This window comes from Corvus kubaryi, unplaced genomic scaffold, assembly GCF_017639235.1.
Source record: "Corvus kubaryi isolate FWS band 111438036 unplaced genomic scaffold, C.kubaryi_AGA036_p1.0 137, whole genome shotgun sequence".
NCBI classification, from domain to species: Eukaryota; Metazoa; Chordata; class Aves; order Passeriformes; family Corvidae; genus Corvus; species Corvus kubaryi.
The window spans coordinates 2,814,457-2,842,319 of record NW_024580671.1 but is presented as its reverse complement, the minus strand read 5'-3'; the positions used below and the strand labels follow the sequence as shown (position 1 = coordinate 2,842,319).

The 27,863-nt window shown below is 38.4% G+C and overlaps 1 protein-coding gene across 3 annotated transcripts in view; it reads right to left on the bottom strand.

The window, feature by feature from the left end:
- The window catches only part of SLC6A15 (solute carrier family 6 member 15), a 37,536-nt gene extending 10,522 nt beyond the window's left edge, over positions 1 to 27,014 (bottom strand). Inside the window, exons 1-6 of one of the 3 annotated variants that reach the window (XM_042017638.1) lie at positions 26,793 to 27,014; positions 16,084 to 16,560; positions 7,007 to 7,164; positions 6,404 to 6,530; positions 4,364 to 4,545; positions 3,008 to 3,118 (exon numbers count right to left, since the gene is read on the bottom strand). In XM_042017638.1, coding sequence (XP_041873572.1) covers positions 3,008 to 3,118; positions 4,364 to 4,545; positions 6,404 to 6,530; positions 7,007 to 7,164; positions 16,084 to 16,372 — 867 coding nt within the window. In that variant the 5' untranslated portion in view covers positions 16,373 to 16,560; positions 26,793 to 27,014. Of the gene's footprint in view, positions 1 to 3,007; positions 3,119 to 4,363; positions 4,546 to 6,403; positions 6,531 to 7,006; positions 7,165 to 16,083; positions 16,561 to 19,434; positions 19,631 to 26,792 lie in introns of those variants that run through there. The other 2 variants (XM_042017637.1, XM_042017639.1) reach the window with 2 other exon arrangements.
- Positions 27,015 to 27,863: the final 849 nt, after the last annotated feature.

The following is a 27,863-nucleotide window of genomic DNA, read 5'->3' as shown; positions in this document are numbered from 1 at the left end:
TTGTTACTTTTAAAACAAACAAAAAAGGTGAACATGAGATATACATGCTTATATGGAATCCTATTACATGCAAATATGTAAAGCAAAATGACATATATGATATGAACGCTGGCCACCACAAGCTGTATAGTCCATGAATCAAATCTCTAAAGTCAGATGCCTTAAACTTAAGCCTATGTTAAATAGGTCATGTATTTCAGGGGCAGCTATGCCTTTTATCAAAAAATTGAACTGTATTGCGCCTTCAAAAAAATAACTTTGTTACAAAGTTATGTGTCATCATCTGTCTAGCTCAAATTCTTCTAGATACTGAATCACAAAAAAGAAGTAAGGAAGTACATGTCAAATTTAAACATTAGATTTTCTGAAGCTGATTCAGGGCCTCCATTAAAGAATGTAATTTTTATTTTTTTTAAGCCCTAGGTTTATTCATAAAATTAAAACAAAAAAGCATCAGCAAAGATGCAAGCATTATTAGACTGACTGTCTTACGCTGAGAAGAAATAAATCTGCCATTGTTATAACATTTTGAATAAAATGTCAGTTTCCCATGAAGGTAGAATATTTATTACAGATAAGTAGCAGATAGCTTCTTTATTCACTAATATATAGCTGAAATACAATGTAATTGGGAAAAGCAAAGGTGTTTATGACAATAAATTTATTCCTGACTCACAATTTTGATTATAATTACAATGCACAAGTAGCTATTGCACGCAGGTCAACCTCTGTATCACATGGTCATGCCACAGCTTTCCCACCAGAGGGAGATCGAGGAACATTCTTAACTGTACCAAATCCATAAATGCTTGAAATATCAAAACACTTCTCGCTTTCTACAATGTATCATTTGGTACCATCAAAAGCAATGCGTTCTTGGATACACATGGCCCAGACTTCCAAAATAAATTTGCAATTGATTTGCTGTTAGGTATCTCTGTACTTCAGCTTCATATAATCCTATACTTTAATTGCAGTAGTTGATTTAAGTGGGCTTTTCATATACCTTTCTGTAGGTTTTCCATGAAGTTTCTTATTTAGAATCTCTGCTTTGTTCAACAACCATGCCAAACAGAGAAATACTCCCCTTCTACATTAGTCCTGCACTCTCCTACCTGCACCAATGTGTGCTAGTCCTCTCCCATGCTGGCATAACTCTTACGGCAATTTGCTGAGATCATCTGTGCTCCAAATGTAGTCATTTGCTCAGCTAATTGGGCTGAAAAGATGTTTTTCCCTCCCCTCTCACATCTATCTATCTGAATAATTTTCATGCTAGATTGGTTTAGCATTCCTTTTTATAGCTTATATATGGCTGCCCATATAAAGTGCTAGCACAGTGGAGCAAACGAAACAACAGGTGGGGGAGTCTAAATTTCTTTAGGTAGTCTCATATGAACCTACAGTCCAAGTTAGTGCTCAAGTACAAAAAATGATAATGGAAATACTTTTTAAGGTTTATATTCACATATAATACATGTAACATACAGGTCTCCTAACTTCAAATTTAAATCACACCTTAAATTTTGATACAGAACTGGAAACTGGCAGAATAAATTAAGAACAATTTTTTGTTTGATATCATTTATCTGAACAGTTGAAACAATTGTATAATTAAGTATAACATAACTGTACAGTAAGCATCAGCTGCAATTTATTTTAAGTCTAACTCAGATGAAGTAGTGAGTACTGAAGAGGTGTTGGTATCCAAGGGGAGTTTTTCTATTTATTTTCCCTCAGTAGCTAGTGGTACTTCTCCAGTCAAAGAAAGTATTAACACTGCGGTCGAGAAACCAAATTATATCTTATAGAGGTCTGTATTTCACCTCTGCTTTAGACTTTCTCTTGTTAGTAGGGACTACATTTCTCTCTTTCTCGGGTTTCCCAAATTTGCCTGAGCAGCCTGCAAGTTCCTGCACAAGCACTACTCTCTAAAGCAGTGACAGTGAGTGAAGTGGAACATGACTGCATCAATGTGAGAGCTGAAAAAGGTCATTTTTATAGGATGACAGCTCTTCAGACTCAAAACACCTGGAATCAAAACAACTGACAACACCCTGTCATCTGGCATTAGCCACTATGTGCATTGATTTTGATTATTTTATTATTTAGCTTCAATTTTTGAAATAATGGTCCTGTTCTTCTTAACTGTATTATGAAGGGGACTTGCTGGAAAGTCAATTTCACAATACAATATGAAGCCCAGCATTATACAGTCCTGAGTATGGCTCTGACTATTCAAACATGCTGTTCCTATAGTACAGATGTAGCTGTGAGCATTCGAGATAGGTGTGGGTAGAATTTAGACCTTCAAGCTAAACAATGATTCATAACATCCCTTAGCACCTCCGTAGTTAGAAAATCTAAAGCTGTGTAAGGCACATTGCTGGTAAAAACACTGGCAGCAAAAAATGTATGCTCAGAACTTCTGCTATCTTGTCACATCATAAGAAAATGGATAAGGAAAGCTGAGTGGAGAGTGCTTACACTACTTTACTATTAAACACAGGTCTCCTGTACTTCGGGCTACTATGTAAACAGCTTTAGTTTATTTCTAGAAGGGAAGAAAAAGAATGTTCTTTTTCAAAAGGGACAAGATAATTATTTATGCCATGACTGTTCAAAGTGAGGCACTGACATCCCAGAACTAGAAATTTCAGTATTAGGAAATGGCAAGATTGAAGATTCACTTCTATTTTCAGTATTTAGAGCTCTCTGAACATCCTGAATCCTCTAAATTGCACTCTCAGTTGCTTAGCTTTCTAGAGGCGTAAAACTCTGGGAACCCTCACCTAAGGGAGGTAACTCTACAGACCCTTGGAACACCTAGAGCCTTTGGACTTTAGGGCTTGGTATTGTGCCACTGAGGTAAAGAACAATTTTGCAATTTAAGCAACAGAAAAGCAGCCAAATGTTCTATGAAGACAATAAGTTTAAATGAGAACATTCATAAATGGCCAAATTGCCACTGAAACTTTAACACTCTGCAAACAAATTAAGTACATACCTTAGGGGTGAACATGTGACGAATTCCATCCACTGACCCATTAAGGAGCAGTCCTCTGATCAGAAAGCATAAAAGTACCACATATGGAAAAAGGGAACTAAAATACATGATCTGAAATATAAGAAGGTAAGAAAAAATGTAACGTGACATTTAACATGGACTTTCCATTCAATAGCTTCATTCACTACTCAGTATCCTTTGGATGTATGACTGAATTGGTAATCATATGTTCTAAGAAATATGCAGAACACTTCCCATTCCCCGTGTCTCTGCAGAAGAAAGCAAAATCACATGATTGCAGAAGAAATTAAATTCTGTACTGTACAAAAACAATACAACTGCCTGATGTACTTATCATTAACTGATAAAGAACCACCAGACTTCCAGGGAAATTCAGTATGATTTCAATGAGATGACAACAAAGACAGAAGTAAACTGTGGCAGAAATGCCTCTCTTTACAAAAGCACTTTGGCTGGGTATGGCAAAGGTATGCAGCATGAATAGTAACTAATTTTGTCTTCAGAAGGAAAGGGGACAAGAATCAATAAAAAGTACATAATCAATGAATTCAATCAATAGGTAATGCTTACTGTCAAAACAACAAAAAATAGTAATCAAATCTGATCTTTCATTACCCATCACTGAAAAGAAAATTTATTCTATAAAGTTTAGTAAAATGATTCACTAGTTAAACTTGATACTTTTTTCTTTAACTGAAATGCTCTAAGGATGTCACAGAAATTGCCATGTCAGTGCCAAACTTTTTAATAGCAAAGAATTTTGTTATTAGAACGAATTATTTTTCCTCTGAAAATCCCACTGAGATCAACAGATCTAGCAAATCTTTCACCAGCTAATCCAGCTGGCTGCATGCAAAGGAAAGAAGACAACAGTACTCAGATGCAAAGGGATGGTAAGTGATTAGTCAAAAGAAACAATCCAGAAACCTGGAAAGCAGCTATGTTAATGACAGAAGCATGCATATGCAGGTGCACTGCAGTCATACTGTGAGTACACATGGAAACCTATTTCCTTAAACACTCAAAACACACAGACTTATGCTGCACAATAAAGCTGAGGAACAGTTACATGCAACAATTATGCTGATGAGAAGTAAAATGATTCTTCAGATCTCAATTCCCACTAAATTAGCACCATTTCCAATAAAATTGCTAAAATTTTAATGCTTAACTACTAACATTCCTCTGCTTGAGATAATACAAATACAGAGGTGAGTCACAGCACTTAACCTGCTCCTACAGATTTCATGAATGTAAACAGAGGGTTTGGTGAACAGAAATGTCCTGAAATGCTTCAAAGTAAAACAATGTCATGCAGGTAAATAGTATACTCACTTTGCCTGAAGACTGAATGCCTTTGATCATGGCAAAGCATACCATGACCCAGGCAGCCAGCAAGCAGATAGTCATCTTCCAATTTAAACCCCCACTCTCTGACAGAGAGCTGGAAATATTCAGTGCTTCTCTGTACCAGTAATAAGTGGTTGCAGAACTTTTTTCACACTCTGGCTCCACAACTGTCAAAGAGATGTTAGCAAGTAAAGAATGGGTTCAGGAGAGATATTTCACTGCAGTGTTCTACCACTTCTAAATATTTCTAATTGTGCCATCACCATTTATTAAGAAACTAAACTCAAAAAATAGCCTTAAGACATTGTCTAAAAGAAAAAGTGACTGCTATCAGTGAAAGCTTCTGGCTATATCTTTTAAAACACCCTTTTGGGATAATGTATTCCTCAGCATTATGGTTAATCCTGCTCCAAGGCAGAATTTATTTCTCACTTTAGAACTAAATAGTAGGCAGGCTTAAATGAAGACATACATTCCATTTATCACACATAAGACTGCATTATCTGCATGTGATACCATGAATTGCACACTATGAAAACCATCTCTGCAATGAACACAAATTTGAAGACAAATGTAAAACAAATTGTCGATTGTGTCCACTTTGATATGGCACTGAAATAAAAAGGGACTTAATTACTATTATAAACAATAAAATAATAGCGTAATGATACCAAAGTTATGAGAAAAGGAAATAAATGGTTCCTACACAGATATGTTTAATGAAAGTTGCTATGTATATTCCAGAAATGATTCTTTTGATTATACTGTAATTCTGTTATACTCATGTTACCAAAGAGTTTAAGAAATTACCTAGACATATAACACATAAATAGAAAGATTTCTTCAGAGAAAATATTTACTTAAGTTCTTTATAAATTATTTATACCTGACAATCAACTACATATGTAAGCTAGGCCCTGAATCAAGATAATTAATGGAAAAAAATGGAAAAATATGCTATTTCTAAGAAACCTAGCACAGATGCCAGATCTTCACTGAAATAATCTATTAAAATGTTAAGATATTATCAAATATAAACATTTTCTTTTTTTAAACTTCGTTCAAATGGCTTCTGCTGAAGCTGGGCGGACACACTGTGTCTTATTTAGGCAGGATAAGAGTACATAAACAATCACTGTTGCTTGATTAATGGACAATACCGTATGAAATACAATACATTTGACTGTGTCAACATTCAAAAGTACTGACTATTTCTGTATAATAACTGAAGCAAGCAACTCTGGAAAAGACACTGTGATAAGGTACCACTTTTCAAATGTCCCTGGTTGTTCTTTATTCAAGTGGCAAATAAACCCACAAAAGATAATGAAAGAAAATTTAGAATCTGGAAAAAAAGGAGACTAAAAAAATAAATAATACACATTTCAATAGCAATAATAATGCAAAATGCATACTGTTACAAGATAAACAAATCCAAAGGATAAGGCACTTTTCATGCTGTTATAAAATATGTCCATAAGAGATCATCTCATTACAGCAAAAATCCAATGACTGATTATCTCATTTCTATTAATTTACAAAGAAAACAGTGCTTTCATCACTTGCATTTCATTGGTATTTACAGTTTTCCATTTTCCCCTTTCTTAGTAAGCCAACAACTTTGTGCCAGGAAGTACCCTACTAATTGAAATGTAAGAATGTTCCTCTTTCACCTTTGTTTTTCATCAAGTAAGTGTAAAAGGCAGTATCAACACCAGAAAAAAAGAAATAAGTTTTTTCTGCAACACACTAAATAGCATTCTCCTAATTTCACTACTCTTTAAAATGCTGTTGACAGTGATGCTTCTTTCCAAATATAGTGTATTTGTCTTAGATTAATCTTCTGTTGTATTTTTTCAAGTATTATAACATGACATCTTATTAAGATAGAAAACCAGTTTCGCCTAGAACACTTTTGCACACAAATATCTTTTTGAATTGTATTTTGACTCCTTTTTGTTTGAAAATCTCAAATTTTACGTATTTTATATGATTTTTAAGAACCTTATGTTGACACAGACTTACAGGTATGAGATGCATTTTTAACTAAAGGACATTGGTCCCATGGTAACGGATGCTGAAAAGACTGGGAAAAGTAAAACAGGCTCCATCCAATAATGACATTGTAGTACAGGGCCACAAAGAAGCATACCTAATAAAAAGGAAAAAAAAGCAACCAAAAAGTTACATTTATGAAGTAAATAAAAAAAATCCCTGCTGAACGTCTGCATGTTTCTGTACATCAGACAATGAACCTAAGTTTAACTCAACTAAGTCAGAAGAAGAAGGGAATGATTGGTCCCATTAAAGTACATGACATTTTCTAAATTTTCACTTTTCTCCGTACCTATCATATTACACCTATACTTTTACAGGCATTTTTCCTCCAGAAAACTATTCTGTTCCACAGTTCCTAATTTCAAAAGAATCACAAAATGCAAGTTGACTGATTTAACAGACACATATATATCAACATTTTTAATGGATCAATTCAAGTTCTAAGATCTTCAAAAACAGTGTAAACTGACCTTGGTGCCTAGCGAAAAATCAGTGGCCTTTCCCTGTGGCAAAACAGGAAATCTAAATCACAACATCTGAAAGCAAACGACGCAATGTTAAAAAACTTACTACACAGCTTGCAAATCCAATTCCTCCAAGTTTGGGGCTGATATAATTCCACACACCAATACTCCCTCGGCGGATCCTCTGCCCGACAGCAAGCTCCAAGAAAAAGAGTGGAATCCCTATTATCAGCAGCAAGATTAAGTATGGCACAAGATAGGCACCTAGGAGGGGAACAAAGTATAAATCAGAGTAAATGGAAGAATAGTCAGAACTTGACAGAACACATGTGAAAACTTCTAATAGTTTCAAATTTGAATTACTGTCCTTCATTGCGAAGCTTTTTTGATCACATGCAAGAGTGATTTTACCTCACCCTTGGTCATAAGTCTTGTAAGATATCAAAAACCCAGAGACACCTAATTTATAAAGCACTGTAACAGGTTTGAGGCAAGCCTTACTGAAAGTGAGATATTACTGAAATTAGTTATTTATTTGTTTGGAATTTTGGACATTCAACCAAACTTTTTAGAAATATAGAATGATCAGGAACAGAATCAACATTTCTTAGAAAACCTTACATCTTGACTTGTAACAGAGCAGTAAGACTGAATATAAAGGAAATATAGAAAATATTCTGTATTCAACATTCTGAGCTTCAGTCATAAGAGGTTTCAGAAGATATCTCTTGATTTCTCCATTTCTCAGATGCTCAAAAAGGGGATCACACAGTGTACATAATGGTGATGCTACCTAGCCTAGCAAGGAAACTGTATCAGCCTGTTGCTACAAGGTTCCAGACAGAAAATAGAAACATGAAGTGGAAGCGAAATGGAGTATTGTAGATCTGTATCTTGTAGTTCTCCCCAGCCCTCTTCTTTTCAAGGCATATTTGAAAATGCAATTGTCACTTCACCTTTACATAAACATATACATAAGAAGCAATTCCTCTTTTTAGGGTCTTACTCCCAGGAGCTGATCATACACAATTCTAACTTAAGGATGTATCTCCATTTATTTCAGTAAGTCTGATTGCAAGCAAATATATCCATATACTAAGAGCCCTAACAAGCTCCAAGCCTAACTTTCTCCTCAGTGTTGTGGAGTATTTAGTACCAGATCTAACAAAACATGCAGGCCTCAGCAATAAGCAACATAGCACCTGACTTTGTGTGGCTCTTATGCTGCAATATAGACTGCTGTGCCAGACAACTAACTCAAAGGGCTTAGAACTTCTGTTTGAAACTATTGTAAGGCTACAGAAAAGCATCTGAGAGATGCAGACTGCAACATGTCGAAGCAAGCTACAAAGCAAAGATCTAAAGACCTCAGAAGCTTAGGTTCAGAGCTGCTAACTTGTATAATCAGTCTCTTCATCTCTGTGATGAGAGAGAAGCTGAGCAAAGTTCAGAAACCAATTTGGCATTTATATCCTGAACTCCAGCTAAGTCCTACTTCAAGTTCCCTCATTCAGGGTCAACTTTCTAGGGCTTTTTTAGGAATCTATCAAAATACACTGGCATTTTCATATCCTTAGTGGGCAGCTTATCTCATGGAATACAGCTTACTTTAGAAAAGTTAAACTTTCCTAGACTGTGAAGGAGGTCTCAGATGTTCTGGTAGCATTCATTCCCATTTAGGTCCACTAGCTATTTTGCTCCTCATGCAGTACACACTAATTGGACATCCCCTTCCACTACAATGATCTTTTGAAGATATTAATCATGGACTAACTCCAGTCTTGATTCCAAGACTAGTGGGGGGAAAAAAAAATAAAGTCTGAGAAAACTGGGGGCCCCAACACACGATGTTGACCAACTGGAATGAGTCCAGGGGCACCAAGTTGGTCACAAGACTGAAAGACAGACCTGGAAAAGTTTGGGTTATTCAGTCTGGAGAAGAGAAGGTTCTGGAGAGACCTTATAGAACCTTATAGAAGTACCTAAAGGGGGCCTACAAGAGAGCTGGAGATCTTTAATAAGGGTATGTAGTGACAGGATAAGGGGGAATGGCCTTCAGCTGAAAGAAAGTAGGTTTAGATTAGATATTAGGAAGAAAATCTTTACTATAAGGTTGGTGAGGTACTGGAACAGGTTGCCCAGGGAGGTTTTGAACTCCCCATTCCTAGAACTGTTCAAGGCCAATTGGATGGGCCTCTGAGTAACCTGGTCTAGTGGAAGGTTCCCTGCCTATGGCAGGGCAGCTGGAACTGGCTGATCTTTAAGGTCCCTTCCAAACCAAACCATTCTATGAAAAACTACTGGTGCACCAGCCAGAGAATATTAATCTCATGTACCTCACAGTCTATAGGCTATGTTATCAAATGAAGTAGCTCCTATGTTTTATTTTCATGATGTGATAATAGGCTATGCAATGATATTGTCTGAGCAGCATTTGGTCAATACCTATGTCAGGCTCTGAAAAATATACCTGTTTTGAGGTCATAGTACTCCCTTCATAGAACCAAACATCATGGTCTATCTACCCCTTTCAGCACACTACACTGTCTACTGAAGCATTATTTTTACTGAGGTAGCAGCTACATTCCCATTCAGTACTTTGGTGTCTCTTGCAGTTCATCTTCTATGCGCACATAATGGAAAGAATACAAAGGACTTACTTTCTATAAAGAAAAGAGACAGAAAGATGTAAATGTGGGGAAAACTAAGGAACATTCAAAAATGAGGGGGACTATCTGTCTTAAGAACACATAACACAGAAACCATTAAATAGCCCTGACTTACCCTCAAAATTTCTGCAAGATAGAATTTACATTGCAAGTGAGAGGCTTTGGCATAAAATCTGCTCATACAATTCATTGACAGCCAACAGTACACAGGTTTTATATCATATAATGCTACTGTAAATGATACCTTAGATCTTAATTAGACAGATGTGGCATAGCTGAGTAGAGACAAACCTATACAGCTCAAAAAAATTGGGGCCTAGTGACTTACCCTGTATCCCACTGGATGACTGTACTAGAGCAGGAACTGAACCCAGCTCTTCAGTGTCCCAATCCACAACCTTAATCACAAGGCTGCAAAGTTAAGCACACGTTTAAAGACTGGGCTGATGTGGGTGTTTTACGGTGAAGTATCAACGTTAAATTGCAAGATTTATCAGTTAGATTCTACTAAATGAGTTAAATAAATGTGGTGCTTAATCCACATTACATTAGACACGACAACCCTGTAATTCACTGGGTAGCCAGACAGCAGAGTTCACCTCTATACTGCTAGGCTTGAAGTGCTGGTCTTCTGATTATTAAAACATGCTGAGCTTCCTTCTGATCTTGTTCCTCTCCCCAAAAAGGACATAATGGAAAAATTGTGCATCTATGAGTTTCAGTATGATAGAGCTTGGATGCAGCTGGATTATACAACTGCATCACAGCTGCAAAGGGCTTCTGTGCCCCATAGTCAGCATGAAACCACAGCATCTCTGGGCAAGTATTTTGCTGAAGTCTTCCCCTGAAGCTAGACATACTTCAAAGAACTCTAAGACATCACCACTTCATCCTAAAAAAGAATCACTATGGAAACATCTCAGCATGTCTCTTATTTGCCTGTGCATGAAAACATGGGTCCTTGCAGTTACAATACTGGATAAGGACCATTCTTATTTGAATTTGATTAATAAATTTGCCTCGAACAACATCCTACAATCATTTGTCCGCTACATTTACCAGCTAAGCTGCCTCCTGAATATTACAGTTCTGTGTAGCTCAGGATCCCCAGCTCTCCCTTCTACATTTACAAAATTATTTAACTGTGAAGTCACTTTTTTTTTTTTTTTTTTTTTGCACATTTTGGTCTTAAACACTGGCTTCCATATTAAAAAATTCATCTCAGTAAGGGAAAAAAAAAAAAACATTCATCCTTCTTCACTAGAAGGAGTGACAAAGATACAAGAGATTTCATGAAGATTTCATGATTGTCAAAACTGTGCACAGCACTGCTTTGATTTCCTAATTTTTTTATTTAATCAAGCACCAGAATGGGATAGCTGGTAAATTGTCTCCCTTGAGATTACAATAAGCACTGCATTTGGCAACATTATCAATAAAAGTGGAATAATGACACTGGTTTTGATTTAAGCTCTTACAAATGCTCCAAAAAAAAAAAAAAAATTACATGATTCGTAGTGCTTAAAGAGTTGGAAAATACTTTCAAAAGCAATAACACAAGGTCACATAACCATTTCCATATTGATACTACAGAAGAATTTTCTTCTTCTAGCAATCCTTGATGTAACCTGAAAAATGTGCTAACTTTCCACATTTGTTTCAGCAGCTGCTGTGCTAGATTTTAATTAAGTGTCCGGTCTCTGATTTAATTCTTATTTAATCAAGGTGAAGTTTACCACTGTCTTGAAGAGAGATCCCAGCTCTTATTGCTTACTAGACACTTACTAGTAGAATGCAAGCAAGAAGCTGATATTCAGATGAAGATCAACTTATTTTCAATGTCAAATGCTAAAATTTTCAAAGTTATGGCAAGTGAGCAACAGAATACTACAAGTTAACATCATACTAAGCTTCATTAAGTGAAATTATTTACCACTACAAATTAGAAACTCCTTTTATCAGGAAAACTCTGATAAATGGTTTTATGTTTTATCTGTAGGTTTATAGTCTATCCTACTGATAGGATAGTCTTCCTGTCACTAGTTTCAGTTTCAGTATGTTCAGGTGTGCCTGTTTACAAACCTGGCTATTATTAGCCAATAAGCTTCAATGAAGAATTACACTTGCAAAATAAAAACAAGACATTTTCAGTACACTCAAGTACAACTAAATTTTATATCTGATAATACCAAATTCGAAAAATGATACTGAAGTCATCAGTGAACTCAAGGCACTGAGTATAAATTACTGATCCAAAGCTACATAATAAAGCCTCTGAATCCATATGCAAGTGTTGGAGTACAAGGGAATACTTGCTTTGTTCCCATTTCTCTTGTACTAGTTGTTATCTTCTAACAACTACTCAGTCTTTAGCAGTTTTTATATACTTTTTGCTCTGCAGTTGTCCACTACAACTGCTGTGCTTTTTCATTAGACCACAGAACTTTAATGTCAAGCTGCTGGTATTTCAGTAAAAAATTCAAACTACTTAATCATAAAAAGTCACAAAGTGACTCTACCCAGGTCAATCTTCTCAAAACGTAATGACAATATCATCTGCTACAATGTTTCCTATTTTGCTCACATCTTTTATCTATAATTGTTTAGTAGTTCTTTTGGCTTTTTACATCACAGAGATCTTAAAAAATACTTTCCTTTAAAAAAAAACAACTAAGTTAATGCTCACAAAAATGCAACACAAAATCTTCGGGAATGCAGTACCTTGTAGACTCCTCACTTTTTGTCCACAGTAACACTCTCACTCTTTTTAGAAGAACAGCTAATTTAACTTGCTTTTGTTACTTCTAATTATGTAAAAGTATCATTATACTTCTGCTAATCCTAAAGGGAAATGACCAAACAAAACAGAATAAACTTTAAATATTTTCTTTGTTTGAAAATAGTGAAAGGTGTGCAAGCTGTCCTCCAGATGACAGTTATGAGAAGCAGGAAATTGTAAGTCTAGTTTGTCACTATTTATGAGCATCTTGGCAAGACTGGGTAGACCTGAGCAGTTCGTTTTTAAGGCTATCAACCATAGGAAGCTCTGAACCTATGTTATGCTAACAGAGGTTATGAAATTGTTATATAGGAACTATGCTTATCTGAAGAAACACATGTACTTACTTTCATGTACTAAAGGAGTAATAAACAAATCGTACAGTGCAAAAATGATAAATTGAGCATACTCAGCTCCAGTGCAAATCACCTGTATCAAGAATCAAGGATGAAACAGCTTTTTTATCTGTTAGGCTGCAAAGAGGTGCCCTAAGAGCCAGATGGGGTCTGGGCATTGCCTACCGGGGTAAGAAGGGCCTGTGGTGAGGACAGAGATCTATCGTCAGTTCCTCAAAACTTTACTGAACATCTTCAGCCCCTCTTTTACAGAGCATAAAACTCCTTTGGGCACTCCCTCTCAAAGTCAGGAAAACCAGCACTCTGGAGTGCTCTCAGTCTCCTCCCGGACTCTTTTCCATTCAATACATTCTGCATTACAACTACATCCCCAACATGGATCCAAGTACATCCCAGCTGCACACCAGCCTTTTCTCTCACCTCTCCCAATAAACATTTTTCTGGGAATGAGACAAGTGTGAAAGTTAGCAACGAGCTACCCAGTCTAGCTGTAACTGAGTTAACTACAAAAAATACCAGATATTACTCTAAATATTTATGAGTTGCTATGAATTAAAGCAACGGAAGTAACTGTTAAATGATCACAAGAAATAAATTGAAGGAAGTTGGTTTGGTGGTACAGACCAGACCCAGAAACAGAGATTGCAAAGATATCCACAGACGTACAAATTCTCACTGCAGTGTAGTGCTACTCAAGTTACTTTTAAAGATGGTATCACAGGTATCTCATTGAAGCAGTAGAGTGCTCTGACGTCAGAAATGTCACCATACCCCAGGCCACAGCCATAAACAAACTAAATCTCTGTAGAAAACAGGGCAGGAAACAATTTTTTCTCCACAAAATCCTCAAATAACATATCTATTTGGACTAACCTTGCTGTGTCTTATCTATGTTTATTTTGTTGTTCTTGGCCCAGAAGTTTAAAAAAAAGATAAAAATGAAGATTATTACAGATTTAGGATTTGCCTTTTCTTTTACTGGTGGCTTTAGAATACGTTAGGAAGCTGTGAAGGAAACTAACGAGTAACTATGGTTTTTACTTCTTTTTGGTTTAAACTGGAACTGGATTTATTGGTTTACTACTTTTTAATATACTCCCCTCACCTGATGGTATTTTCCAGATATAAGTTCCTTTAACACAGGGAAGAAAACAAAAAATGTTTGGTCTAAACTGAAGGTAGAGACCTAGTCATACACTTCACTCAAACAGTCCTAATGAAAATCCAGAGAAAGATAGTTTACCATATATCAAGAGACTTCAACAGGTATTTATAGTAAAGCTTTATCAGCAGATTACACAACAGTTCTGACACCCATATTTACACTGGGTTACATAAAACCACCCTAATTTTACCTAGAATAAAACTTATTTGAAATAATATGCGTAACAGAAAAACAGAACCTCATATAAAATGGGTATAGGTTTTCTTACCATGTGTTTGAAGTTTGCACTCCCTCCCCCTACTCTTCTATGCATTTGTGAGGATTACCTGTCCATCTGCACACACCTATACCAATGTATTTTACACATTTCAAAGTTTTGTATCACCTTCTACATCTTGCATTATGACTAACTTGAAAACCAAGCAAGCTTCAGCTCTAACGATCAATTCCTTTTCTCTGTTGTTCAGAAAGCTGCCATTTGCTAAAATGGTGCACAATTATTGTTAAAAGCCAAATACACCCTTGTCTCAGCATGTGCAGAAAACGTTGTATCTCCACAGACTATGTTATACATCCAATTTCCTGCAATCATAGCACAGGAGAAAACATTTAACTACAATCTCAAGTGACACCATAACTACTTTTTCAAGTTTGATTAATGAAGTCTCATAATCTTTGTCTGGTTTACTGTTTTGGGGGGGTTTGGTGTTTTCCTGAAATGTGAAATTACTAAATAATTTAATTCACTTATATTTGATCTGAATTAAATTTACCCTCAGTCCCAGAGTAACTTTACAAGTGCCTGATGGCACGAAACCAACAGCCTAAGGAGCACACCAATGGATCCCTTCTTGCGCTTTGAAGGAGAATCCAACCAGCTTGCAAAATTACTAACTACATTAGACACAGACTTTCAAAAGGATACAACTACACAAAACAAACTGCTGTAATCCATTATCCTTGAGACTAATTCTTGACACCATACTTAAAATCAATCATTTAATGACTTTCTCTCCAGAATAAAAAAGAAAAAAAGAAACTTAAATGATAGTCAAAAAAAATCAGTAACTAGATATAAAAGGATTTATACTTTATCCTGAAGACAGAATATTTGAAAGCATAAACTTATTTTTTATTGCTTGAACTAAGAGAAAACAAATAAAGAATTACACTTTTATTATATTCTAGGCTCATTTCTATACTCCTCAATTATATCAGTTGCATCATGCAGCCTTTAAAATCCAGCAGGAGTAAAACGTTATTCTTCATTTTCTGTACATGTTCATTTTCTATATCATAAAAAGTGACAGGTTTGTTTTGAATTCAGCTTAGTAATTAGCTACAATAGAGTGTGCGTTAGTGTAGTATATTTGGATATGGTATAGCATTGGATAAAATACTAATCTGGCATTCAAAAAGAAAGGAAATTCTCCAGCCTCATACTTCAAATGCATTCAAGACCACAGATGGTCAACTAACAAACATGTTAGCTGTTTAAAGTGATGTTTGATGTTATTGTTTTAAGTGAAAGGTACCTTGTTATTTAGGAAAATAGTAGACTGTCTAACAGCACCAAACCAGATGCAGTCCCTTAATGTAATGATTGTAATGATTTAAATTATTCGTCATCAGTAAAAGAAAACCAACCAACCAAACAAAACCCAAACAAACAAAAAAACCCCAACAACTTTTTCCCTCCTAGAGTATTTTGAAGTTCTTGCCAAAAGTAAATCATGATCAAATGGCCAGGAGCCAAGAGCAATTAGAGAGTAAAAGTGTGAAGCTTAGTACCACTAAATACTAAAAGACCAAATGCGGCCTTGGTCTTTAAAGTGGATGTAGTTTTAATGCCTTGATTTATTGTCCAAGTACCATAAAGAACACTTTGGCACAATAACCAGGTCCTAAACAATGCAACCCTCTATAATCATGTGTTATGGGGTAGACACTGGTTTGACCCATAGTCAAGGCTGTATCAAGAGCTGTCTACCCTAAGATAAGGAAACGGCACCTTAGAAGAATCTGCTGCTTACTTTAACAAATGCATCTTTCTAAATAAAGAGAATGTGGGGTTTTCCTCATGGGCTCTGGCAAAAACTAAAAGAAAAACCTGGCATGTTGGAGCAGGTGTTACAGTGGTTCTTTCTGCTGACTTTGAAATCTGAAAGGTTAGCATCATCAGTTAGGTATAACTAGCTGTATCATAAAACTTACCTCCACCATTCTTCTGACACAGATATGGGAATCGCCACACATTCCCCAATCCCACAGAAAATCCAACTTGTGCCAGAATATATTGGAGTTTGCTGTTCCAAGCAGGTCTTTCATCTTCTACATCTGAGCCTTCTTCAACATCTACATCTTTTTCTTCCTGATCATCAACCATAAGTTCACTCTTCTTGAAGGCATCATCTGAAGAGTCCTCATTAGAGAGCAGGTCCTTAACTGACTCAATGACCTCATCATCTAGTTCTCTTTTCACTACCTTGCTGTTCTTAGGCATTTGTAACTTGAAACAAACAGCAAGGAGATGACGTTCAGCTGAGACAGATGGACACAGAAGTAAGCTCTCCCTCTTCTTAGGCAAAAATACTGAATAAAAAGACTGAAGATGATGCCTGATGAGTCCTTGATATCAGGGAATCAAGAGTAAGGACTTCTGTTTCTGAACGCTTATTCTACTGAAAGTATCTGAAAAAAAAAAATTAAGAAGGATATTATACTATTATGCAGAAGAAAATTTTGAAATCATGTGCTTTGTTTTACCCATTTCTGCTTATCTCAATGATATGACGAGAGGAGAAAATGAGAAGAAAGGGATGTTAAACCACTTTAAAATTGTAGCGAATACATCCACTATTTGGTCTAAAAGATTTTTATAAAATACATTTCATTCAGTTGCTAAGGGTTTTGTTTTGGTTTAGTTCCTAAAGACTGATAGTCTAATTGCTCATATTTTCATATCATAACTAGATTCTTCTTATCAGTCATAAAAGGGTATGCACTTTACATAAAATTTAGGAGCCCAACTCCATTACTTCCTGACTTAACAGGTGTGCTTGAATTTATTAAATGTATATTTTAACAGAAGTAAATTAAGTTTTTCAGACCATTTCAGAAAGTCATGCAGCAATTAAATTTTTGATACAGAGCATGTAACTAGTAGTTTAAAAGCAATGCTGACTTATTTTCTTGTTAATCTTTGTCATGGTATAATCACAGTCATAGTTTGAAAGGATAGATGCTCATCCCTTACAAGCTTTGATGCTTTAGATATTTTTAATTATTTCCTGTTTCTAAGAAACTATCTGAAATATCTGAAAAGCCAAATCCATTTAAAAAGCCTAATGTTTCAAATATGTATGTACAGAAACAAAAACGCCTGCGTTTGAATACATGTTTTTCTTCAACACAATCATTTAAAAAGACAGACTTGCTTGCAGCTGCCATACAAAAGGTAACCATAAGATTTTGGGGAGGAATGTTTTTCAGTAAATTCTTCATTAATCACATGGGATAAAACTAGTGTGTGCAAAGCCATCTGCACAGTTAAGAGTCTTAAAAGGGATTTAGATTATGTGTTAAGCTTCATGAAAGCCCTAAAGAGGGCTTCTGTAAAGAATACACAAGAAGTCTAATCAAGAACTGCTAACTTATGAGAATCTGAAATTACTTCAGGAAACATGAGACCTTACAGCTTTTGCTTATGGACTTGCTTCAACATCTGGTCCATAGAGTGAAGGCTGCATCATGTCCTGACAAAATCCCATGCAGTGGAGAACTGCAAGTTACCTTTTGCACAGTCATCGAGAGATCAAGCACCTCGTGGTTGCTTCCATGCCAGACCCAAAGGAAAGACACTAAGCCACTGGAACCCAGCTCCCAGCTTATCAAGATGAGACTTTGCAGTACCAAAAATAAAACCTCTGCCACCACAAGTACTATCACCAGCCTCCTAGCCAACAGGGCAATTACCTTCTCCAATAATTTCCAAGGATTTGGAAGTTGAACTTCACTCCAGTTGCCTACTGAACTCCACTGCAACCTCTTTTCACTGATTCCCTAGACTCCAGTCACTGTCTTCTCACTTTCCCTTCTGTTACTGCCTCCTCTCAGCAACTCTAGCTCTGGCAGTCAGCCCGATTTTTTTAAGCATAGTAGAGCCTACTTGTGATCTGCTTCATGTTCACCACTATCACTGAAGGGTTCGGGGTCCTATAAACCTTCCTTCTGACATGCAGTGGGACTAGCTTTGCTTTGACTGATACCAGTTCTTAAAAAAAAAAAATAAATAAATTTAAGTGTATGACCTATACAGACAACAGCAGAATAGGGGAAAAGTTGTTTATACAAGAGAGAAATCCTATTACTCTATCCTGTATATCTGGGCTAAATGAATGCCTGTGTGGGCCTCTTTTCATCTGTTCTGTCTTTTGCATTGCAGTCTTCAAAGGACTCTACTACACCCTCTTCTAGCTCATACATGATTCAGTGGCTCTTGGTTCTGACTAAGTAGAACCAAAATGCAAACTTAATACTAAGCTGAAGCATTTAAGCAGTCCAAATGGAGCTTTGGGACTATAAGCCACAGAATCTGGTACTTCAAACACTACTTTCAGCCACATTTCAAACTTTTTTTCCCTTTGTTCCACTGATGTAAATTAGAGAGCAGCTTCTCAGTTCCAATAATTAGTAATAAGATCAAGGATTACATTAAAATGAAACACCTGCACATGTGAAACTACATCAGTATTCATGTGTAGGTCTGAAATCCTTCTATAACTATAGTGAGCAAGAGATTTTCAGTCAAAAAGACACAAGCCATCCATCAGTATTTACTGAAATGTTTTAAAAGGTCATACCTGTTCTAATTATTTTATATAGAGTAACTTGCAGGGCAGCAATACGATTTATCTAGAGCTCTCACTGATGAGTCAATTCCAACAAAAATTGCATCATTCTGTCCTTTCATGCATTAAACACTGCACCGGTACACTTCAGGATAAACTGGGCTTGATACTTTTACTCCTAGCACAGTATCATATCAATTTCCTTTCATTAACCTTCCACTAAGCAGTATGTTATCCATAAAACTATCACTGTATAGACTTGCAACATTTGCAGGGCTTGAGAAAATGTGGGAGGCATACTCAGCAGACTGATGCATGGTTCTAACAGTACTGCGTTATCACTGGCCAGACTGCACCAAGGATGGCAGACAGTCCTTCCGGACACATTGCAAATCCAAAGGCAGTCTCCAGCTGTCAGATTTAACAACTCTTCTCTGTATGAAAGGAGCTGGTACTAAACCAAATAAGAAGTCCTATCTCAAGAGATACTACCATCAGGTACAAATGTTTGAAGTGTGGTCCCAGCTGGTTTGTGTGAGGAGTCAGCAAGTCCATGCTCAGCACTCCCAGAACGCAGTCAGTGACATGCACAGAAGCCTCTATTTGATCCAGAACAAACCTGCACAGAAGACTGATATCAAACTACTCAGCTCAAGCTTGGTCTAGATATGAATGCTCCTGAGTGAAGTCTGAATAGGGAGAAAGAGTTACTCACCAGCACTGTTTAGCTAAACATGAACCACTGAGCAAGCTTTATTTTGTTTTTCTTTTTCCTCATCACAGTATTGAACTTGAGCACTTCACCACATATTTTCTATGTTCCCATATCATTTAGTTCGGCATTGAAGTTCATCAGCATTAAACCAGGAAATAGCACACCAAATTCTGTTAAGCACCTTCAGTTAGTTCCAGCAGTCATTACCTTCTACGCTGCCTTGAAGAGAAATACAGCACTATGTGATAAGACAGTTTATCCTAAGTATCATTTAAACATCTACAAAACAAACCACCATTTTAAAAGGATTTACAAAATTAACTACTATTATATTAGAACTCTAAGTCCTAAATCTTGTCAGGTATTTTAAAACATTACTATGCTATTATCAGCATCTTGGATTAAAAGTAAAATGTGTAGAATATAATTCAGCCTTATTAAAGCTGTCTGTTTGTAAGTTGGATTTTTTTTTTCTGTCTTGGATCTAGATCATGGAATTTGATCAATTGATTTAGTTCTGGTTTCCAGGCAGGTTTCTCATCCTTTTCATGACTCAAATGATGCAACCTGTCAGATGAAAACACTGAAGGGAAATGTTTATTATCACATTTACTGGAGAATATAGTATTTCCCTGAACTTGCCAACAACTGAAATCAGCAAATAAGGATGGTATCCCTTTTCTTTTGTAAAATTCTTTTTATAAAAAAATCTACAATTACTCTTAAACTGACCTGACAAGTGTCTGTACTGTTTGAGGGAATTTAACACAATGGAAATTGATGAACAGTACACAGTTCAGTTAAAAGAACATTTAGAAAATTATTCTGCCACTGAAATAACAGCAATCAATAATCTGACTCAGCATAAACAAACTTCTGGAAAAACCATTACTAAATCAAACATATGAGCTAGATTTTAATTATGTCTTACTAGCATTGTCCTTGATATGCTAAAATCTAGTCCTTTTGCATACTGAAAGATAAAACAGTGAGTCTTTTTTGACTTTTCTCATATCAAACAAACTGCAGATCCCAGCTTTCTCTCTCAGAACACAGTGGGAATTTTGTTATTTTTTTCCATGGAAAAATAATCAAGTCTCAATGCGCCAGCACGCAGAAGTAAAGTAACGTGATTAGACCGCCACATTACTAGCAGATTAAGCAGTAATAATCCCTTGCAACAGGGAATTCAGACCCAAATTAGCTCCCTGGGAGATCCATGCTCTCTATAGAACTTTTACTTCAGCTTCAGGCCTGCATTCAGAAATGCTGGCACAGGGAGATAAGACTTGCAATGCCTCCACTGATGAAACTCGCAAGTGTTTGCAGTAAGACCCAAAGGAACTTCATTAGTCAAAGCACCAAAAGACACATTGAAAAACTTCATTTCATATCCTTTTCTCACAATCTTTTTTGTATGGAATGCCTAGTAAGGGAGTTGTCCTGGTTCTGTTCAACATTGCTGCTCCTCCTCACCATTACACTGATAATGAATCCTATGTCAGGTTCCTTCCAATGCATCTCTATCAGACAGATCTGCATGCCAATCAATATATAGATACCTACTAGAAGAACCCTGTACTTCCAGTTCTCTGAGCTGTGTAATACCAGTAAACAACTAAAAGTTACAAGGCTGGGGATTTTCCCACCATGTACCGAAAAACAGGAACCAAAAAAACCTCACTTACAGATCTTAAAGTATAATGAGTACAGCTGCCCCATGCTCTTGGAAATTAAGCACGAGTATGTATAAAAAGCCATTTTTAAGGCAATTTCATGTTTAAAACATCCCACAATACTATTGCAACAACTGATATAACTAAATACTAATGAACTTCTGGCAGTGTTTTTCCGACATAAATTACAACACAATAGTTCTTACATGGCATTTCTTCTTAAAACCAGCACTCCCCTCTGAAAAGGAAAGCCAAAAATACTCCTTTCTAACACAGTGGACTTCTTTCTTTTATACTCTTATTTTTACATCTGATGAAAACACAGCAATTTGACAAAATTATTTACATTTAATTTTTAACGCCTTACAAATAATCCTCAATACCTTTTTAAGTTCAATGTTTGCCATTGAAGGGATTAAAAAGACCAACATTCTATTCTTCAGAGCACTGCGTTCTTCCCTGAGGAAGCAGTTCCATACCAACACGCTGATGTGAGGGTGGCAAAATGCAATAAAAAGCTGCAGCCAGTTCACATCACTGTAATCTCAGCTTTGAAAGTAGATTGTGCCAGTGCGGTGTACCAGTCCTGTCCCACAAGCTTGTGTCTTATGTTCCTGTTCACCAGATCTTCACCTTGACTCCCAGTGAAGAAGCTAGTATGATTAAGCAGAGGACACAGAACTAAAAGTCAGGATTCTCACCACGGTACATGCTCATAAAAGATCTTTACTGATATTCTTGCTAAATGTTTCAGTCTGTATGAAATCACTGGAGGAGAATCAAATGCAAAAGTGAAGAATAGGAGCCTTTTGCACCAAAAGGAAATGTACAAAATGCATCTCCATCACAAGTCTATGGGCTAGGAAGAAAAAGCATGATGGGAACAACCAATATAGAAAACAAAAACCAAAGTTTTAGGAGCAAGGGACTGATGTGAGTCTGCAAAAAAGGAATCTCTGCAGGCAGGATGAGGGGAATCTAGTGACCATTATATTTGAGGGAAAAAGAGAAGAAGAAGACTGCAGGAGTAAACCAGGTTTCATGGGAGTACTGTGACTGTGAAGAATGGCTATCGCTGGGGGAATCTGTGTACAGATAATTATTTCAGGAAGAGTTACACTGTGTTACAGTACTCATTGCACAGACTGAATTACTGCTGCAATGCAGCATTGTGTTCTTTGGTGGAAATAGGAATACACACCATAGCCTTTTTGCCTAGTCAAGCCCATTTCCATCTACGTACTGAAGCAACCATTATGCTGCTCTTCAGCATGAACTACATGATTTAGCATTTTTCCCTATCCAGTTTAATACAGCCTGTCAGTAAGATATAGATTCAATAGGCACTTAACTCAATTGCAATTAAAGATAATTATATTCTATACAATTATACTTGCATTAGCATGTCTCAGAAAACATCACTGAAGAATGTAGAGAAATCTGTTACACATTCATGACACTGTAAAAAAAAAAAGAGCTCTGTGGGCTATGGGAGACAAATGCATTAGAAGCAGTTTCTATTCTGATGTCTACAATGAAATCATTTATACTATAGCAAAAGTATTTAAAAATGCAATATGATTTAAATTCACACCTGCTGCAGATACAGGTATTTATACAGACTTCAGTGACACTGCATCTGTTTCATTTTGCTGGGTAATTTATTCTCTCTCTCTTCCTATAAAATCTTGTTCATGGCTTTATCCTACAACAAAACCCTGCACAGACTCAAATGCAGGCAATTTCTGGTCCAGATTAGTCTCCTTAAATTTTAGTTACAGGAGAATACTTCCTATAAAACAAGCACAATAAATTGACAAAACCAGCAAAGTTTCTTTCTCAGGATTGTTCGTTATCAATAGACTTGATCTTAACAGCTTGTGTAAGTACTGCCAAATCACTGGCCCAACAGAAACATCTAGAGACAGAATGTTACAACCTAGAGCTCTTGAATGTCATTTTTTCTTTTCACTGCACATAATCTCTACAGAATTTATTTGCCTTACTGTAGTTTCTCACTTCTGCATTCACAGATTTCTCAGATTTTCTTCTCACAAATCAACTTCACCAAAATACTTCACAGACTTACAGGATGAGCTAACTGTAACCTCTTATTCAAATGGAGAAAATGTATCACTTATTCAGCAGTCTTTTTTTATATGTACTTTATTGAAGGAACAAATTCATTAGTTACCACTCCTCCAAGTGAAGTAATCTCAGCAGTTATGAAGAAACTCTACCCCTGGTTGGTCAAACTCAAAAGGTGTAACTACTGGCAACTTGAAACAAAATCTCCATATTCTAAGTTCACCATATAAGATACAAGAGAACCATGAGTTTATTTTACAACTTATCACACTTTTCAGAAGAGGATAAAAAAGTATATTTAATATTTCAATAAAGTTATTTAAGTTGCAAAATCAATTACTGAAAATTAGATATTACCAGATACATAGCTGCCCCAAGACCCTGATTGTCTGACCTCTGTGCTTTAGAATGGATCAGTAAGTAGATCGAGTTGTCCTTGGGAAGAATTTATGTGATTACTTCTTCCTCTGTGTTTTTTATATACAAGCAAAAAGCTGAACTGATCATATGGGTTAGCAGAAATCTTACTTCTCCTCACATCTGATTATTTAATTTCATTACATGGATCATGTTTTCAAGTCATGTTACATTAAATCCCCATGTCTTTAAAAAGAAAATTATTAATACCAATTCCAATATAGAAAATCAAACGCTGTAAATGTCCTATTACAGTTTTCATCTCTTCTCCATTTTAGCTTAAGGAGAGCATACTGAATTATTAATACTGCATTACACGTTTCTGACACTTGGAATGCAAAAATATCATTTGCCAGCAGCAAGAAACTATTTTCCCAAAGTGGGAAATAGACTACTGACACCATGACTTGAGGCACTGTTGTCCACATCATTACACAAATGTTTTCTTTGCTTTCTCCCATACAAACAAGGAATCTCTAGCCTTAAGAGAGAAGGATAAGAACAGAGAGCTCTGTTTCAGAGTAGTCTTACAGGAAGCTCAGTTCAGTTATTGCCATTGCCTAATGCAACCATTCTGGCAGTTACCACTGCATTTTCACACTACTTTGTACCAGCTTGCCAGGATTTGTGCTTCCAGCTCTTCAGTGGCACAGCATTTGATTGTCATTTGTCAATGATAATTTGTTTCTTAAATTATTTGAATACATTTCCTGAGCAGTGGCAAGGTGACTGAATCAATTTTCAAGGACAAATGGAGTTGTTCAATGTTTAATCGGCCACCTGCTGATACGTCAAAGTTATTCTGCAACTGAGAATTCAGAGATCTTTAAAGTCATATGGAAAAGCTGCTACAATTGCCATGCTGATCTACAAAATTTGGGACTGAAATCTGTTCTTCCAAAATCAAGATGTATTTTGTCTTTTAAGAACTTTACTGGTGGAGATGAGTGAAACGGACAGAACAATGGGAAGTAGCTGGGAAACAGGTAAATATGTCCTTAACGTTGTGTACACTTCTGGTATACTACTCTAGAGAATTTCCAGAAAAAAATCTTCCCAAACAGATTCTACCACAAATACTTCAAGTGGTAATTCCACACCACTTGAGCAGCAACCACTCCAATAGATCTTAACAATGCAATTTAAATCAAAAGGAATAGCTGCAATTAGTAGATTGTGCTTCTGAATAAACTGTGGGGTTTTTCTGACAAATTCAGCATTTTAAAAGTTTTGTGCATTCAGCTTTCCGGAATATGAAAAAGACAACTGTAAGAATGACAAGACATGAAAGGTCAACAGGAATCAGATTATGCTGTAAAACTAGTTTCAAGATGCCTTGGCAGTTTCACACACTCAGTTTTCTATACTGGTGACACATCTGAACAGCTATGAAACGGTTTGGTTTTTCATGCACAGATCAAAACCAATGGGATTGTTTGTTCTTGAGTCTGAAGCGCAGAGCTGAGCCCAAAGGGAGTGTCTGATACACACTGAATGCAGGCTGTGATTCCACAGTTATCTTAATATGCGGTATATGTAAACAAAAATCTTGTATATTAGCCAAAACTAAATTAAGAAATCTTTCCTAAGTATTTTTCATAGTTTCCTTTCTAATGTGATGCTGATAATGGGAAATATACTAGCAAATAGAAAGAAACCGAGTATGTTGTCATCGTTTTTTAATCAAATGGAGAAAGCTGGCTGCATAATACATCCAGTGTACATTTATATGACATCAGATAACAAAATATTTGCTTCATTTATACTTTTCTTTGGAGGGGGGAAATTGGGTCCATATCCTATGGTATGCCACAGTGACACACAGATGGTAACATACTACTTAGAAATTATTAGGCTTAGAAAACAACAGTACAGCAGTGAGCTTGTGATGTAGCAATATCACACTGAAAATAAAATAGTTGATAATAACGTGGTCTTTAACAAAGAAAACAAAGTGCCATTTACTTAAATAGATGAAATCCTATCACAAACCTCATGTGTGACAGGTCGGTGTGACTGTGCAGACATATTTCAATCATCTAATTTACTTCCACAACAAAAGCAAAGCCTTGCGAAGAAATTCCAGTTCTCTCTAACACTAGCAAAATCAGAACAAAACCAGGAAATATGGGCATAGAAAATTAGAAGGATTAATAAGCAAATGGAAGAGAAAAAGAATCACTCGGAGAAAACTGTAGGTACGAATCTACCCTGTGGGTATGCCGTAGTACACGGCGGGCTGCAACCATCAAAATCCTGCACAGAAAATAAATCCAAGAGGCACAAAGGTTGGGAGAAGGTCCTCATTACCATACCCACCCAAACATGGCTGACACGACACGGGCCCGCAGCAGCCCCCGGCCGCGGGGGTTGCCGCCGCCTTCGCGGGGCGAGAGACGCGGGTGGCGCGGCGCGGGGAGGCACCGTGCGGCCCCGCCGGGCGACGCCCACGCTCCGCAGCAACAATGCGGTGCCCGGGCCCGGCCCCAGCTCCGCTGCGCCTCTGCCCGCGCCACATGGTGGGCACGGGCGCCGCGGGCCGCTCCCGATGGTACCCGGCTCCCTCGGCAGCCGCCTCAGCCCCCTCTCCCCGAGCCCGGGCTCATCCGCGCGGCGAGGCGCATCACCACGGTGCTCCCGGGATGGAGACAGCCCGCGCCCCCGCTCCTCCCGGAGCACGCGCTACACATGCATCTCGGATTTTTTACGCAACACACGGGAGATGAATGAAGTTTCTTCCACTCGAAAAAATATATAAGTTCCTCGCCCTTCCCAGTAGAAATAATAATACTAACGCTGACTAATACAGCCCCGTACATCCTTTTAACCTATGGCCGAGTAAAACATATGGGCGGCTTCTAACCAGTGCTCGCTATTGTCTCCCGAGGGGTCGGCTCTCTCCCCGCCAGCGAGAGGCTGGCGCCAGGGCGAAAGCAGCCTCCCCGCGTGGGCTGGGGGGACCCCCTGACCCGCAGGAAGGCGGACCCCGGGCGGAAAGGAACCCCCGGCACATCCTGCCCCTTCCCGCCCGGTGACACAAGCGAGGCGGCCACGTTCCCCCCCACCGCCCCAGCGGCACGGCAGGGCTGGGAAAGCGCGGGCTGCCCCGCGCACCCACGCTCAGCGCCTCGCCGTGCCGTGCCGTACCCTGCCTCACCGTGCCGTGCCGTGCCTTACCCTGCCTCACCGTGCCGTGCCTTACCTCCGCCCGCCGGCTGCGAAAAGGAAGGGCCGGGTGCCCCCGCGGGCGGGGATGGCGAGCGGGGCCGTGCGGGCACGGGGCTCAGCAGCGGGCAGGCGGCGGCAGCCACAAGTGCCCAGCCCTCACTGCGGCGGCGTTTAAAGACAGACATAAAAGCGGCGGGGGGAGAGGAAAGGGGAGGGCAGTGCCGGGCCGGGGGAGCCGCACCTCCTGACGCAGGGAGGAGCGCCCACCCACCCGCCTGCCTGCAGCAGCATCTCTCCGCCGGAGGCGGGCGGCGGGGAGGTAGAGGCGGCAGCGAGAGGGCAAGGAGGGAGGAGCTGCCGTTTCGTCGCCGCGCCAAAATCCCCCCGGCCACGCTTTGGCACCGCGGGTTCCTCATTTTTGTCCTCATCTTCCTTCCCTGCCACCTCCGCCCCTCCGCCCGGATTCGTGACGATGCCCAGGTCCCTTGTGCCTCTCACACGGGCTGCGAGCGGCCCGCCCTGGCTTCCTGTTGGTGGGGTAGCGGCAGACGGGCGGGGGTGGCCTCCGGGGCGGCCTGGAGGAGAGAAGTAGGCACACAGGTGGGAGCTTCCTTGGGGAACACGGAGGTTTTCCGAAGGAAGGGGGTGAGTGGGAATGAGGGGTGTGAGGAAGGAAGAGAGGTCGGTCGGAGGAAAGCAGGCAGGCCTCAACACCTGCGTGCTGGAGGCCGGGAGGCGGCCGGGAGCGAGCTCGGGGGCTGAAGGGGTGGAGAGAGACGGTGAGAAGAAAGGAAGGCACCGACCATCCCCGTGGTGATGGTGCACAGGTTTTGTAGCCCTGACTCCTACAGTTGCTTCACTCGCAGGAAGGTGATGTTTCGCTTCAACGCCTCCCCTAAACATTCTGTCTTTAAGTGTTCGCTGCCCTTCGTCAGTTTTTTCTCTGCTTGCATGTTTCTTGCTGATCGATCCTGCCTAGCAAGGAAGGCTTGTAGTAAAGATGAGGAAGTGAGCTGTTCAAAGACGCGGCAGCCCGATGGGAGAGGCGCATTGGCTTTGCTGCGGATAGGCACGATCGAA